The sequence below is a fragment of the Medicago sativa genome, chromosome 3, assembly GCF_051527215.1.
Source record: "Medicago sativa cultivar Bolivia chromosome 3, Bolivia_mono, whole genome shotgun sequence".
In the NCBI taxonomy this organism is placed as follows: Eukaryota; Viridiplantae; Streptophyta; class Magnoliopsida; order Fabales; family Fabaceae; genus Medicago; species Medicago sativa.
Genome location: NC_140751.1, coordinates 23,435,976 through 23,453,848, shown reverse-complemented (window position 1 = coordinate 23,453,848; position 17,873 = coordinate 23,435,976). Strand labels below are relative to the sequence as shown.

At 35.4% G+C, this 17,873-nt stretch overlaps 1 protein-coding gene and 1 pseudogene across 1 annotated transcript; both read left to right on the top strand.

Annotated features, from left to right (window-relative positions):
- The first annotated feature begins 1,670 nt into the window (after positions 1 to 1,670).
- Positions 1,671 to 2,206, top strand: LOC146936481 (histone-lysine N-methyltransferase ATXR6 pseudogene; annotated as a pseudogene).
- Positions 2,207 to 12,349: 10,143 nt separating this feature from the next.
- Positions 12,350 to 15,825, top strand: LOC146936480 (uncharacterized). Its single transcript, XM_085749219.1, has one exon. It carries the CDS (start codon positions 14,395 to 14,397, stop codon positions 15,823 to 15,825), a length of 1,431 nt encoding a protein of 476 aa, XP_085605345.1. The 5' UTR covers positions 12,350 to 14,394.
- The last annotated feature ends 2,048 nt before the right edge of the window (positions 15,826 to 17,873 follow it).

The window sequence follows — 17,873 nt, the reverse complement described above, 5'->3', positions numbered from 1 at the left end:
AACTTATTAAAAAAAACCACAAAAAACTATACTCAATATTTTTATGTTTTAGTTTTCTTAATAAGTGTGAAGTTTTTTTTTTTCTTTGCTTAAAATTTGGGATGGAGGGAGTATATTTTAAGAAGTAATTATTACATGACATTCAATATTAAATTCAAAATACATATAAATCATATTGTTTATACTTTGAATCAAATTAGTCCGTCCCATTTTAATTGAGCATTTTGTTCATTTCACACATATTAAGAAAAAATGTATAAGTGAAAGAGAGAGAAAAATAGTTTTGAGTGTCTTGTCAAGTATTGATGCATTCTCTATCATCATAAATCCAAAGTAGAATATATTGAATTGAGAATGATGAAAGTAGTATTAATTAGAGTTATAATTGATAATGGTCATCTGGTACATCACAATTTGATAGGGAGTAATTATTATTGTATTGAAAATGAAATGGGTCAATTTTTTTGGAACAATATTTTTTTTTTGCAAATGACTCACTTATTATGCGACGAAAGGAGTATATATTTAGCATTTACGATGTGTTCAATTTAATAAAATAAATATATAATAGATTTAAAAATTTGACCATATTAATTATTTTGACTATATTAATTGTTAGTTTCTTATTAATAATTATACTCCCTCCGTTTCATAATACATATCCAAGTCAACCACTTCACATATGCCAATGCACAATTTTGGCCGTTAATATCATTAATTATATAAATAAAAAATCATAAAAAATTAATATTTTAAAAATATTTGTCAAGACAAATCAAACAACATCTTACATGCTAATATTTGTATTTATACATTAGTTAAAAAAGTATGGTCAAAGTAAGTCAAGTGAATAGTGCACATTGCAAAAATTGGACATGTATTTTGAAACGGAGGGAGTATTAACTATCTTGATCATATCTTGACCAAATTAATTTGTTTTGACAAAATCTTGACCGTATTAATTGTTAAAAAACTATCTTGACCAAATTAATTTTTTTTTGACGAAATCTTGACCATGTTAATTGTTAGTTTCTCATTAATAATATTTTACAAAATATTACATGCTATCTTATTGTATATAAATAATCTATCAGATGTAATAATATTGTATGAGTGATAATATTTTTGATATATGTTCCTCCCACACCTAACATCGCAAATACAACCTTTGATAGTGGTATTTGATTATCACCTTATCAAATTGTGATGTACCAGATGGCCATTATCAATTAGATAAGTAAGTGTTCTCTTAAATTTCAAATTCATAAATATATAACTTTCATCACTCTCCTTGTGCAATCCATATTTGAAGATAAATTTTATGGATTTATTCGCTTCTACAGTATACACCCTTCCATAGGACAAACAACCATGAGGGGGACACCACTTTCTGTTATTGTTTTGCACAAGTTTAGAGTCTTATTGTATTCTTTTGTCAACACTTGAATTCCCCGACGTTCAATAGCAGGATAATTAGCATCCCTCTGTGCCATTCCAGGCATATACGTAAGCTCGTTACTGAACTCCGTTTTAGTTGCAGTTAACGCGGTTGCCAACGATGCCATATGTTCAAATCCCTATTGAAATCATCACTCGGCACAAACGGCAACAACTTCCTTTTGTTTTCATTTGTGTCGATGATGATTTCAAGATGAGATTGGAACAAATATATGGCATTGCTGCTAACGCCTTTGATTGCAACTAAAACAGAGTTCAGTGATGAGCTTACTTTTATGTCTGGAATAGCACCGATGGATGCTAATTCTCCTGATCTTGAATGTGGGGGAATGCAAGTCAAGTGTTGTCAAAAGAAGACACTAAGAATTTGAACTGGTGCAAAACCATGATGGAAAAGGTGTCCCCCCTCATGGTGGTTTTTGATCCTGTAGAAGGGTTCATTGTAGAAGCAGATAAATCCATAATATGTCGATAGCATATCATAATGACACTTCTTTCTGCGTTTGATGCTTCTCAATCGTTGGTCATCTGCCTAGATGAACCTTGTAACATATCATATTTCATTAATGGCATAAAAAATCACACACCTAAAGGAAAAAAGAAGTAGAACTTCAAATGTGTGTTAATTAATGTTGATGGTAAATGCGGGGTTCTTTTAATTGCAAATAGAGATATAGCAAAGGGGAAAAGGTTGTACTATGATTGCAATGGATAAGAACATGAAAATTCAAATAAACATTTTGTATAATTGTGTAGCATGTGAATGCTCTAGAGCTTAGTGTGACAAGGAAATAGTAACTTCAACACGGAATAGTTACTTGTGATTTTATTCACCTTTAATTCTATTATTTCATTCAACATATATATCGATTTTATTTATTAATATTTTTTAATTTTATTATTTAGCATATACACCTTTATAGCAACAACTAAGTAATCACAATTCCTCTAAAAAACATTAAGAGTAATCATAACAAATTTTTTGTTAAAACAATATATATAAGGTAATATGGTTTTGTATTAAAATGTGTTGTAATGAATACCCAAACATTGAAACTAAAAGATAGACTTGGTAAAAAAATGGAACATAATGTTACTATAAGTAAAATGATAGATATATTGCATAGTAAAGAAGATCAACATCAAGATAGGGATTTGCATAACCTTATTCGTAAATGAGGAAACACCCATAATAATTAGAAACATCTCAACTAAGTTGACACCTAACTTGGGATGTACATGGATTGGGTCAACCCGAAAAACCTAGTCAAATCCACCTAAAAAACCCAAAAAGTGGGTTGGGTTGGGAAAATAGGTGAGTGTGGTTTTAAAAATGAAAAACCCAAAAAATAAAAAACGGGTTTCAGGTAAAATCAGATCCAAACCCAATAAACCCACTTACCCAATCATGACAATATTTTTATTGTTATTTTCATTGGGAAGAAGGAGAATACTAAAGATTTTGATCGTAAATCAAGTTAATTTTCAAAAATGACAAAAGATATTCTTTGTATTGAAAATAAAAAACATGCTAGAGTTACATATTCGGATGTTACGCTTTTTGGTTAATTTGAAGCTAATGCAATTTTATGTCATGCAACTTTAGCTTGTTTCAAGTAATTTACGATGAAATTCATTATTTGATATTATCATTCATTATTTTTTACGATAAATTATAGTGAAAATACGTTATATAATTTTTATTAGAAAATAAAAAAGTTGTGTATTTTTTATGAAAAAAATATACGTGGACTCATCATTTAATATTAATAATTTGGGGTAACCCACTACACAACGCAAACAAAAAATTAGCGGGTTTGCCCAAATTAATACACCCCTACCTATGTGGATCGGGTCTTGGGTTTGGCCAGACCCATCCCACACCGGCCCATATACACCCCTCCTATGTGGATTATGGGTCCCTCATAATTTTCTGAAATCTGAGAGTCATCCAAGTATGCCAGTCAGCTTTTGAGTTTGATGACCTTCTCAAAATCTGTTGAAGTAACTCTCCAGCTTCTGTGAGGCATCCTTCTTTTAAGGACGTTAACTTCTGGTTGACCATTTTCCATAGTCTTCTAAGCTTCTCTTGGTCCTTCTGATGCTCTTCATATGTTCATTCTTTAAAGATAGATTCATTCTTTGATCTGCACACTTGAACGTATGTTAGTATTCCAATTGTTCTTCAACACTTTATTATCATCAAAACCCTAGAGGAATTGTATGAATAATTCCTGTTCTAACAATCTCCCCCTTTTTGATGATGACAAACATAAGTATTTTGCACAATTGTTGTTAATCTAATTAATAGTTATACATTAGGATTTGAGGTTTGCAAGCTCTTCCTGAGTCTGTCAGTCTCAAGTTCTGAGGTTTGCAAGCCCCCCCCCTGAGTCTGTGATATTTCATTAAGACGAGGTTTGCAAGCTGCCCCTAAGTCCAATCCGAGTTCATTAAGTTCATTCTTAATCACTGTTGAATGCATCAGAACAAATAACAATATAACATATCAAAATATCAACAAGATATCATATTTTTTGTCACACATAGGTTTGCAAGCTCCGATTAAGTCCAATATGATACCTTATCAGAGTCTGATAAGGTTAACAATTAAGTGCAATATTTTTAATTTTTAATTTATTTTATAAAAAAAAAATATGGTTCTTTAGCCCTGTTAGGCTCAGTGTTGAAATACTCTATCCTACTCCCCCTTTAATCATCAACAAAAAATAACTTATGCAGATTTAAAAATAAAAGTAAGAATCAGAACAGAATTAAGAGTACAAAACATAAACTACAAAATATAAAAGGTTGATAAACATGCATAAATTTATAAATTTTAAAGTGCATAAATAAAAGTAAGAATCAGAACAGAATTAATACTACAAAGCATAAAGTACAAAACATAAAAGGTTGATAAAAAAAAAATTCCTAATTTATGTTCTTCTCAGCCATCATCTGAATCAGCCTCTTGACATATTCGTTTGTTTTCTCTGGTGAAGGTTCCACCCTTTGTAGAGCTTGAGATAGACCTTGTACTTTAGTAATCAAGCTTTCATGCTTGAGATAGACTTTGTACTTCTGTAATAAAGTCCTTCAATGCGTCCCTTTTGTTGTGAGTCTCTTACAATCTTCAAGTTTTCACTCCTTTATATAGAGGTGTGAAAGATACGTTGAGGATTGCCAGCACATCAAAAAGAGTCGTTGTGAAGCTTGATAATCACCAATGATCTATTGCTTGATTTGGTTATTGTCCTATGAAGGAACAATTTCAAATTCATTCCATGAATAGAGAGTAACCAGCACAGTCACATGTGTAATCTTGTACTACTGCAGACATGAGGAGTGGAGTAGTGGAGGTAGTGGTTGTACAATTGTACTATGTCCTTTTCTGCATTCTTCAGTGGATAAGCATCCAATTCCTTCTAATTCCTCTGAAATAGCCGTTTCTCCAGGCTTCCATTCCTGCTGCAATCATATGTATTCAGATTAACAACTTCTAACAAACTTCATGTTTCAGTCATCAGATTCTGATGTACTCCAGCTTCTGATGGTTCTTCAGACTCTAATGACGTCAGCTTCTCGTAGACAACTTCTAATTTACTTCAGACGCTGTTTGTCTTCAGACGCTTTCTTCTTCAGACTCTAACTTGCAACACAAGTTTCCTTTTTGTAAATTTCATTGCTCTCATTTGTTCTTTCACAACCTATACTTGGTTTAAAGACATATAACTTTTTGTCTATGGTCCTGCACACTTGAACAAATATTAGCATATCCAATTGACATCTTTAATACCTTGTTATCATCAAAACTCAAAGTGGTATTGTTAAACACATTTTGTTCCAACAAAGTTGGATTTCCTAAATTTCTAAAGGCAATGAAGGCCAGTGTTCCTAAAGGGGTTTCCCATCTATGAATCTTAGGTATCTTATAGCACACTCTCCTTCTTGGTAGTTCTACAAATGGACAACCCTATCATCGTCCACTGTAACACCCTAACCCGGAATGTACATATCACAATATACAAGGAAACAAGTCATAATCAATAAAGAGTCATCAAAATATTCATCATCAACAATTATCACCACAAGGAAACAACAATCGTTTCACAATATACAAATCACATAAAAGACAACAACTCACCACATCATGATAACCGAAATATTATATTCCATTTAATTATTGATTCCTTCTTATTTCACCATGTTATTATGTTTACAAAGCCATTTGCAAGTTATTCGATCATAAAACCTCATTTCGACAAAGTTCGTCTATTTTGTTAAAAACATCTATTTCTATGTATTTCACCAAAATAAAGCATTCATGCTCAAAGTCATTAACAAATCATTTGTATATATGACAAAATATCTCAGTAGTGCATATGTAGCATTTTTCATTTTACAATTCTACTTATTTCTAAAAAATCTACAAGTTCATCACAATTTCCTCATTTTTCAAAAACAACTCATTTTCAAAGTAAGATCAAATCCTAAGCTCACATATGATCATTCTAAACTCATTGCTAGAGAAATCAAATCATAACTCCATCATTTTATTTAAGAAAAACAAGTTTCGGAAAATTCCAAGTTCATGACCATTTTCAACCAAGTTTCATCTCAAATTCATAAAATCATTTTAATCCAATCCTAATGATGTTCTAGTAGGTTTTAAGGTGATGACAGGTCATCTTACGTTATTCTTAGCATGTTTTTCAATTTATTTTAGTAGGATTTCGCATTAAAAAGGAGGCGTATTAGAACGATTGCCTATGACTTCGGAACTCATGTAATGTTTTCTATATTTGAGTCTATAATTCTAGTTTTCTCGAAACATAGCAATTTTAGGGGGTTTTTAAAGTAATTCACGAAGAAATCATGCAAATCGGCAAATCAAGAACAACTAAAGAATTGTCAAGACTTTGGGAAGACAAAAATGAAGATTCAAGAGGCCTCATGAGACTTTACATAGGAAGGAATTCTGTTTCCAAGTTCAGAGGCAAGTTATTCGAAGATGAAGACCTAAAAACGACGAAGATCAAAGAAATTGGGCCCGAAAGCACAAGAGCATGTGCCTAGGGCATGAAATTTCATTACCATTCGTCTAGGGCATGCAAAATGCGCCTAGGGCATTTGCAAAGAGGTATATGTGCCTCAAGCATATGCCATGTGCCCCAAGCATCTCAAAATGTGAGGGCGCAATCATCATTTTATTCATTTTTCTGGGTTTAGCCCGCGTTTTTAGCCCAAACCCAGTTAGGAATCTCCACTATAAATACTAGCCTTCCCCATTCAGAATTTCTCGTTCAGAACTGTGACAGTTCAAGAGGAAGGCTACTTTGGATCTTTGGGAGAGAATATATCTTCTCCTTGATTTTCTAGGGTATGTTTATATCTTTAGTAATTTGTTTTTAGTTACCATGTGTAACTAAATCTTTTTAGGTTAGAGTTCTAAGATGAACTTCTGTATATTTTTGTTGGATATCTATTTAATTTAATATGTCGTTTATTTTATTCATTTATTCTTTTGTCCACTATTAAGTTTCATTAGGAAGTAGTTTTATTTCTGTGAGAGGTGCAACCCTAGATTAGGTACTTAGGTTGTGACATGACCTAATGTTGCTATCACTAACTGGATGCTTATATCTTGATATTTATATCCCTTTACTGATAACTATCTGTCTAGGAAGTAAGTGATTATTAACTAGCCAAAGATGCCATAAGAATTGTTGACCCTAGACGTAGGTACCTAGTGGCTGGAACCCATTGGGTCGGGTGGTGCCTTACCAAAGCTAGGAATTAACTGGTTAGTAATTAGGGAAACAAGCACCTAATTGTCTAACTTAAAGCTATAACTTAGTAAGACCATTCTCTTGAAACCCTTAGTAAGGTAGACATAGATTAGGGCTGCCCATTTGTAGAACTACTAGGTAAGCGTAGAGAGAGTGTGCTATGAGTGTCCTAAGATTCATAGATGGGCAGACCTAAGGGAACCTTGGCCTTCATTGCCTTGGGAAACACTGAAAAGCCAATATAAAGTTTATGTTTCAATTACCTTTGAATTAAGAAGACCCGGCACGTAAGGATCACCGTGTGATCAGCAGGTGCAGTTAGCCTAATTAGGTACCTAATGGCTAAAACCCATTGGGTCAGGTGGTGCCCTACCTATTTAGGAAACTCCCAATGACATCATCACTTTTATAGTCTCCCTAAGATAAATAAATGCGACATTTAGATTACTTATTACCCAACAACGATTATACATAGGGGATTCGAAGAATCCTAACTGTTGCTTACTTTTCTGCAACCAAAACAGGTAAATTCTCTCTGATGCAAACAGATAAAAATTGCAATCTAACTTTTATATGTTAAAACTCACAAAAATAAGTAACAAGAATTGTTCAGACGAAAGGACAATCTCTGTGGATATGATACTTTACTTATCACTTTATTAATTGATGAAAACGACTGCTACACTTGCCATTAGCAAACACGCTTTAAGTTAAATTTTTTACACCAAGTTTTTGGCGCCGTTGCCGAGGATTGTTGATATTTTCAACTGAACAGTTTAAATTACTTATTTTTCTATCTTTATTTTTCTTTCATATAAAAAAAAGAGGGTATAGTAAATATTATAATACTAGCGAAAAGACGGGCACTCACGTGTCCGTCTTTCGTACTTTTTATTCCGCTAAAATTAGAAAATTACGAACTATGTTTTTTTTATGAAATTTTGATTTTGATTAAAACGAAAAATATAAATGTTTGTTATTTTCTAGTTATGACAAACCAAACTAAACTTGATTATCTATTTCAATAACACCAACGATATAACAAAAAACTATAATCTAAATTCTTTTTTTTTTTGACACCAACAACAATCTTTATTATGGAAAATGTTGTTAAAGGGTATAGTTGGGATAATAAAAAAGTAAGTATATATGACTCATCTAGTTGTTACAGTTTTTTAACTGATAAAGGAAAAAAATCAGACATATATATATATATATATATATATATATATATATATATATATATATATATATTCATATCGTGTTTGTTACATTTTTTAATATTTAAATTTATTCTTATATATTTGTTACATGATTTATTTGTTTTGAAAATTGAGGGCATTTTTGTAAGAAAAAATCCAACCCAAAAGTGCTGAAAGGGATATCTTTTTATTTTTATTTTTAATATATATATAGTGTAGATTATTATTTACATTTACTTTTAGAATAGTGCTACTTGGGTATTTTTGTTTGTAATTGTTTTAGGGAACAAATAATTGACAATTCTTCAACAAACCAGTTCAATCATTACAATGAAATCGACCCCAACAAGTATCAGATGCCTGATTCTGACTTATGGGAGTACGAACAAGCCCGATACACATTAATGATTGAAGCAGTGTCTATGGCATATGCTGCAGTTAATAAAAGTATCGAGGATTTAGGAGATTTTATTAGGAGAAGAAGTAATAAGGACTTTGAGGATATAGATTGTTTGAGTAGAGAGATTTGTGAATTTCGCATTAGCATCATAGGGTCCTTTGAGCGTAAACGTCAGAACAACACTTAATTAAGTGTCAAGTCAAGCAGACTCAAGGAAGACGAGTTAGCAACATCTCATATTGCACACTCAGTCCCTCTACCTCATATTCATTTGTCTTGTTTACCCGCTAATGACATCACTTCTTGGACAATATGATAAAAGCAGGATAAAAAGGAAAATACCCCAAACAAATCCTCCCCTGAAATTGTAGTACAAGAGACTGTTGGATACATTCGAACTAAAGTTAAAAAAGGAGAACAACGTGACCACCTGTCAGAAACTCATCTTAAGAAAGAAGAAGCCCTAGGAATGCAACTAACACTTCAAACCCAGTTCAAAGAGAAGCAGAATACCCCAATATTCAAGCTTCTTGCCGACAAAGATTACATTTTAAGAATGAGTAAACGACAAATTCTTGATGAAAGTGAGAACCCTTGCAGACTCCCTGACTTTATCAAGTTGTTGTACCCCCAGAAGTTGAAGAGAAAAGACCTGACTGCATTTGCCGGCAGCTGTAAGGCAACATTTCAAGGACAATTACCTCTAAAGAAGAAGGACACTGGAAGTTTCAATTATATTGGGAAGCTGTCCGTGAAAGAAACTCGGTGTGGTCTGAGTGAAGGGATAAACTTGACTCCAACATGGCTGATACGAAAGCTCGAGAGTATTCTGGCACAACCATCAACTGTCAATCTAACACTTGTAGAAGGATCAAGCAAAAATCCAGATGGAGTGGTGAACGACGTAGTAATGCAAGTAGAAAAACCTTCAACAAACTTTGTGATATCAGAGACTCAAAACCAAACTCACTTGCTTCAAGAGTCTCAGTGTCACTTGAGGAGGACGAGCAGATATTCCAGAAAATAAAAGATTGGAGTATGGGAACACTTAATTCTTCTTACAAAGTGCATATAGTTCCTTCCTAACAAGAGAAAGAAGAAGGATGATGTGTTCTTTCTTTCATTTAAGCAACCCTAACAGGATCGAGGCGTCAAGCTAATAGACGTTAAATGAAGCGCTGTATGGGAGGCAACCCAATTGAACCGTCGGGCTCAAGACGTAAAAAAAGCTCTGAATGGGAGGCAACCCATCATTTTATTTTCTGCTAAGCTGAGATTATCTGGCTAACCAACTTCATTTCCTTTTCTGTTACTAACCCTCAAATATTATCTAATAAAATTTTATTTCTTTTGCATTACATTTACAACCTTTCCTTTTATGCTTAAATTTGTTTTAGTCTTAGGTATTCATTTCAAAGCATTTAAGGAAGAGGCTAGTTTATCCATAAATTCAAGAGCGCAATTTCCTTCTTCTGCCACAGAAGGTAAATTTATAGGGCTTGCCAGTAAAGGTACTTATAGGATCACCTACTCTTTTCTGAATAGCAAAACCAATGAGATTCAGAGCTAAATATTTCCATATCCATTCTAGGTTGTTAGATACTTAAATATTTCCAATACATATTATGAGTGTTCCATATTGTCATACCCCAATTTTGGACCAGTTATTTCTCTTCTAGTCATATTTTAAAACGTCTCAAACTTTTTTTTTAGCTTTGGCTATTTAAAGTCTTTTAGTCGACTTTTTGTTGGCATTTTAAATTATTTTACGCGTTTTTTTTTAATATTTAGTGTCTTGTTTTATTTTAATTTCCTTTAAAAGCTTTCAATTTAAAATTTCCTCTTTATCCATATTTTTAAGTCGCCTTAAAAAGAGTTTTGCTCGCATTTTCAAACACCGCAATTTTTAATTGTTTCAGTCGAAATTCGCAGAGAGGTATTTTAAAATACCTCATTTACCGAAAGAGACATTTTAATATTTGTTTTTTATTATCTTTATTAATTATTATTATTATTATTATTATTATTATTATTATTATTATTATTATTATTATTATTATTATTATTATTATTATTATTATTATTATTATTATTATTATTATTATTATTATTTAATTATTTTTTGCCTTTTTAATTAGTCACGTGAGTGACTCTTTTGTTTTTATTTAAAATTTTCTTTTCCTTTTTTATTCTAGTCATTTGATTTTAGTCCTTGTGGGTCCTTTAGTCCACATGTCATGTTGCTAATGGTCTTTGTCTAACTTGGTCACCAATCCATTGGTGTTGTGCTGTCCCTTTTTTGCATCAGAGACCTAAGGGCGTTTTAGTCGTTTTTTCTCAGAGTCTGAAACCCTAAATGACAGTCTATAAATAGACTGTCATTTATTGCAGTTAGACCCCAATCATTGCTTTACACTGTAGCAGCGGCAGAAACCCTAATTTCCCTTTTCTTTTCCCCAAATCCGAATCAAACACCAAAGAATCATATGAACTTCATGAAGAACATGAAGAACACATAAACCCTAATTTTCCAGAATCATAAATCTACCACTAAAACCACATAAACACTCCATTAACTCATTTCCAAACTCGAATCCAATACTATTCCCACTCCAATTCCGAATCATCATCATCTCACAACAATAACACATCAAACCGATCCTTTTTGCATCAACATATAGTCTGGTTTGTACAAAACAGCAAAGAAGGGAAGTGTTCTTCCCTCAACAACATTCGAAGTCAGAACGAAGGAAACAGGAACAGAAACACAGATCCAGTAGCAATTCGTCATTATTACCTCAAGAACAAACGATAGCTGCGAACGAGAGGAAGGAGGAATACGTGAAGTTTTCCCTTCGTTTTTCCTCCGATTTCAGAAAAGGTAACTCGGTTTCCTCTCTTTTCTGCTTCGATCTACGTTGTCTTGGATTTATACTACGTGTTGAATCAATGTTTGTATGAGTTTAGTGCATAAAATTTTCTTCGCTAGATCTTGGCTTGGTCATGTTTTTTTTCGAAAAACTAATTTGAGGATCGAGAAGAGAAGAAGAAGAGGATTTAGATCCATAAAAAAAATTTTAAAAAAAAGAGGTTTAAATTTTCCGACGCGGTGGCTCCGCCACCCGAAACCGGCCGGCCGCCGCATCGGACTTTCTTCTTCTGTCTTCTCCGATGTCTCTGTTTGTAGAGAGAAGTGAGAGTGTTTTATGTTAGAGAGAGAAATGAGAAAGGGAAATGAGAGAACCGGTTCTTGAAAAACTTTTATAAGCATACGAACCGGTCTCGTTCATCTGAACCAGACCGGTTTATCTTGGTTCTCATCCTTTCCCTTTAACCGTTAGATCGTGATGTTTTAATGGCTGGGATTACTTGATTTTAATTCTGTATGTGCATGTCCTTGTTTGCTTTGCCGCACTTTGGCTTTTAACCGTCAGATCTACGATCTGACGGTCCCTGTAATGTTTGTTCTTAAACCATGTGATCTTTTTGTTTGTGTGGCTGTGATGAGACTCCTGGAACTAGATCAAGACCTTCTGATCAATCTCACGGTTTAGATCTAACCAGGCATGAGCCAGTCCTTTTTTACTAAGCCCATTTCTGTTTTAAAATCACTACTGTTTTACTACTGCATACTCCTTTACACTACTATACCCCCCTTGCATACTTGCTTTATTTTTATAATTCTTTCAAACAAATCATGCATTTCTTTATTAATTTTCTTTCAATTAATTTTGGTTCATACAGTTTGAGGCTTTAAATTCCATGTCTCATTCTACTTTTGTTTTTTTACTTTAATATTTTTAGAGTTTTATCTCATGCATTTTTAAACATCTTGTTCATTGCTTTACTTGTGAATTTGGCTTTCATGTTTTGCTTTAAAAAATCATAACCTCATTGCATTTTATTCTAGTACATGATGCTTTTAAATTTCTCATTATCTTATTATATCATGATTGCTTTAAATTTAGTATATTTTCATGCATTTTCTTATCCTATTGCAATTTATTTAAGCCCCTCATGATATTTAGTGTGTATAATTAGGGAAGTGGTGTAATTTATTTTGGGGCTTTGCATTTCTCTTAGAATGGATTTAGGATGGTATGTAATAGCGTAGTAATTGCACACACCGACACAAGCACCGACACTTCACCGTTTTATTCATTGCTTTACGCTCGCTTTATTTTTCGCATCGTTACGCTAGCTTTCCGTTAGCTTAGAAAAATCTTTTTTACTCAAAGAAAATCAAATAAGAAAAAAGTCAAATTATTTTCTTAATAAACCTTGGATCCAAATCCAAGATGTTTTTTCCTTTATTTTCTTAATCAAATTCCTAAATGAATCTTAAGTGAACTTAGACCAATTTTTTTCAAATAAAATGAAACAACCTCACTTCTATTTTATTCTTCTATACCTTGAGGTCTCGCAATCCTTCTCAAAAACCATTTTCAAAAACAAATTAAAATCAACCTAACCCACAAAAAATATTTTTGAGAGAGAACTACGGCGGTTTTGATCCCTTTTAAGGGTACGCAGGCAAGGGTTTATTCCTTCCAAATCGATCAAATAAAAATAATAAAAACTCATACTTCTTCTCCCTCCATTCTTTCACTTAGATTTTTAGCAATAAATTTTTCAAATAAAAATAATCTAGCACAAGATAAAGTTAGAAAGAGGTTCCCACGGAATACCGTGGACGATACGGGTGCCTAACACCTTCCCCAATCGTAACCAACCCCCGAATCCAAATAAGGGTTTAACTCATTTTCCCTTCCCACGAAAATCGAGAAAGTCCAAAGATTGAGGGTTCAAAACCAATTAATGGATTGACACCCGAAAATCACCGGTCTACAAAAATGGCGACTTCACTGGGGATCCTACGCTGGTTAAACCCACCTTTCTTCCTTTATTTTCTATGGTTTACTATTTTGTATGTATTTTTACCTTGTTACGTGAGGGGTGAGAAAAATAAAAGTCCTACTCCCGGACTTGAGTGAAACATAAGATAGGACGGAGTACGATCATAGTGCCATACCAGGAGCGGTCCTGCCTATGTGTGCATGTGATATAACTCCACTCAACGTGGGTTCAAGAGTAAATATACGTCACCATGAGCAGTCGTGATTGGCGATATTATTTTTGAAACCCATCAAGCGTTGAGAACCTTTAGATTACCTTTAACCCATCTTGGCCTTTCTAGGACGTAGTGTGGTGGCTAAACCAAGAGCGGTCTTGACTTTAGTCGTCATGCGATACTACACTCAAACTAGACTTCCTTATGAATACTGTTGGTCTAGGAGCAGTCCTACGCACCGATAAGTCCATGAGGGTAGTTGTAATTTGGGAACTTGGTAGAACCTTTGTTACAAGTGCAAGTTAAAAAACCATAGTCCTTACCAAATGGCGTTACCTTCACCTCCAACATTTTGAATCTAACCCCTCATGTATTCAATGTTCTTAGCATCATGCAATCATGCATTCATAAATATTTTTTCCATTCATAAAACTATCGAAGGATTTAGACAAGTTTTTTTTGTAAACATTGTAGATGAATTCCGAAACAAGGAGCATTAATAAGTATAGTTTCAAGAGACTGGATTTGACAAGACTAAGGGAGCTAGGGAATCAAGTTGCTAATCCTAAGAAGTTCCGGGATCGGTATGGGAGGTTACTCAATCTCATCAGGGTGAGGGTGGACGACGGCATTTTGGAAACTTTGGTGCAATTCTATGATCCGGTTTATCATTGCTTTACTTTCCCAGATTATCAGTTGGTCCCCACACTCGAGGAGTATTCCTATTGGGTTGGCTTACCGGTGTCAAAAGAAGTACCCTTCAATGGTCTTGAGCCCGCACCTAAAGAGACAACTATTGCAAAAGCACTCCATCTAAAGCCTTCCGACCTAGTTCAACCCCACTTTACCATTAAAAACAATTTCCTCGGCCTAATCGCTAAATTCCTCTACCGAAAAGCCTCTTACTTTCTCAAAGCCAAAAAAACTGATGCATTTGAATCCGTTCTTGCCTTACTTATATTCGGCCTCTTCTTGTTTCCCAACATGGACAACTTTGTTGATATCAATGCAATCAAAATCTTCCTCTCTAATAACCCGGTCCCTACACTCCTTGCAGATACTTACCACTCCATCCACCATAGACAGCGCCAAGAGGGCGGAACCATTGTTTGTTGCGCACCACTGTTATACAAATGGTTTGCTTCACACTTGCCCAAAGCCGTCTTCTCCAAGACCGACATCGGGACAACTTCTTGGTCTGAAAGGCTTATGCCCCTCACCCTGGCCGACATTGTTTGGGCTCACCCTGCTGCTGACACTGAAGTGATCATCGGTGCTTGTGGGGAATTTGAGAATGTGCCCCTCATTGGTACATGTGGAGGAATCACTTATAATCCGATTCTTGCTATGCGCCAGTATGGATATCCTATGAGAGGGAAGCCTGATAGTATTTCTTTATCCAGCGAGTTCTACCTTAATAGCGAGGTGGGTCATACAGATTTGAGGATGCAGTTTATGCAAGCTTGGTATACCGTTCGTAAGTTTGATGGGATCCAGTCAGGGAAAAAACAAGACATCACACACGAGTCTTACACTCAGTGGGTGATCGAGAGGGCTGTGGCTTTCGGTATGCCCTACACCATACCAAGGCACGTGTCTGCAACTGATCCAGAAATACCATGGCCTTTACCCCCAGAGACCAAGAAAGAGTACCAAGAGCGTTTGCATGCGTCCAACTGCGAGAAAGCCGCTTTGGAGAGAATGCTCCGCAAGAAAGAACAGGATTATGAGATAGTAATGGGTATGTTAGAGACAAAGACTTGGGAAAGTGAACAGAGAATACTTGAGATTGCCCGATTAAAAGCCATTATCAAAGAAAAAGATGATGTGCTTGACAGGGTCCCGGGACAAAAGAAGAAGCGGAGTGCTTTCTTTGCCAGCACATGTTCTTACCCATCCCCCTAGAGTGTCCGAAGTTTCTTCCAGGAGTTGTTTATTGCCTTATGCTTTATATTTGTAAGTCTATCCCTTGGCTTGGTTGTTAGAAAGGGAATTACCTTGTAGTATTCTATATTTGGAGTCTACCCCTTGGCTCAGTCTGTTAGAAAGGGAGTTACCTTGTAATGCTTTATATTTGTAAGTTTATCCCTTGGCTTGGTTGTTAGAAAGGGAATTATCTTGTAGCTCTTTTGTTATTAATGTAATGTTTAAAGTTGTTATGTTTACAAAAATACTTTTATAAGTCCTTCGATAAAAATGAAAAAAAATGCACATTTTTGCATTCAACATATCATGCATCATACCACATTCATAAAAGTGTCAAAATCAAGTCTCACACTTCATTCCTTTCCACCGCAGTAATTGAAAGTGGCCCAACGAATCCAGTACAAACCTACTCGTATTCACCACACCAGAGCTTACATCAAAAAGAAGATGGCAACTGCAGAACAGGAAAACGTTCAGCTCAGAGCGGATGTTAGTAATCTGAAGGCAGAGTTAGAAAAGATGACACTCATGATGGAGACTCTGATGGCTGAGAGAGAACAAGCAGTGATCTCTGAGCCTATTCCTACAACGGTTGTCCCTGCTGCATCTGATGGTACTCAGCAACCCATACCTACCGCTGTTACTTCTGCTGGGCCTACGCAGCCTCTCGTGGTGGGTTTCTCTTCTGGTGATGTGTACAATCAGAGCTTCCGCCCACCTGGCCCCCCGGGATTTACTCCTCAGTATGAGATGCCGAAAGGTTACCCATGGGGTATGCCACTCATGACTAATGAGGGTTTCCGTCCTTTAGCTAATGAGATGACGTTTCCTTACGGACAGTCAACACCATTCTTTCAAACTGGTCAACCGATTCCACAGGCTACTATGGCTCAGGCGGGGCCTACTGTCCATGCGACCTAGCAAGAGGAAGAACAGATTTATCACTCTGGTAGTGTGATGGGAGACGATCGAGTGGGTAACTTGGAAGAGAAGGTTAATGTGGTGCAGAAAGAATTGAGGAATATCCGGGGTAAAGAGGTGTTCAGTCAGAGTGTGCATGTTCTCTGCTTGGTTCCAGATGTGGTGATACCGCCTAAGTTCAAGATGCCAGTGTTTGAGAAGTACACAGGAGAAACTTGCCCTCAAATGCACTTAACCATGTATGTCAAGAAAATGACAGCCCATAGGAAAGATGAACCTCTGCTTATTTACTGTTTCCAAGACAGTTTGGCTGGACCCGAACACACACGGTACATGAATTTGAAGGGTATTACTACTTTTGAGGAATTGGCCAATGCTTTTCTCCAGCAGTATAAGTACAACTCCTATCTAGCACCTAATCGGAAAGAGTTGCAGTTTATGACACAAGGGGATAAGGAATCTTTCAAGGAATATGCTCAGCGTTTTATCCAGAAGTCAGCTCAGATCCGTCCCTCGCTGGATGAAAGGGAAATATCTGAATTATTCTTTGAAACCTTGAGCCCTTTTTACTCAGAGAAGATGCTTGCTTGTGCTTCACAAAAGTTCACTGACATGGTAGATATGGGAGTACGAATTGAAGAATGGGCCAGGAAGGGGCATGTGTCTAAGGATAGTGGTTCGTCGGGCGGTTCTTCGGGTGGCTCATCAAGTGGATCGTCTAATGGCAATAGAAGGTCTGGAAATGGATATCCAAGAAAGAATACTCAAGAGGTCGGCATGGTGGCCCATGGCGGATCTCAGCCCGTGTACCCAAATTACCCCTTATGTTGCCAATGTCGCACCACAAATGCTAGGTCCACAAAACCTGAATTATCAACCACCCAGGCCTCAAGCACCTCCACCATACTATCCACCATTGTACCAACAACCTTATCAACCATACAATCCTCAACAATTCCCTCAACACCCTCAACAAGATCTCTCAAGAGCAGAGGAAAAATAAATTCCAATGCTACAGACATAGGATGTTCCAACATCCTTTAGCACATCAGACAGGAGTACCTGCCACACATAGAGGCAAGGGAAAAAATAAATTTCCCATACCT

Excerpts from the sequence above, each read along its gene's own strand:
- LOC146936480 (XM_085749219.1), top strand. The coding sequence starts at position 14,395 with ATGAATTCCGAAACAAGGAGCATTAATAAGTATAGTTTCAAGAGACTG.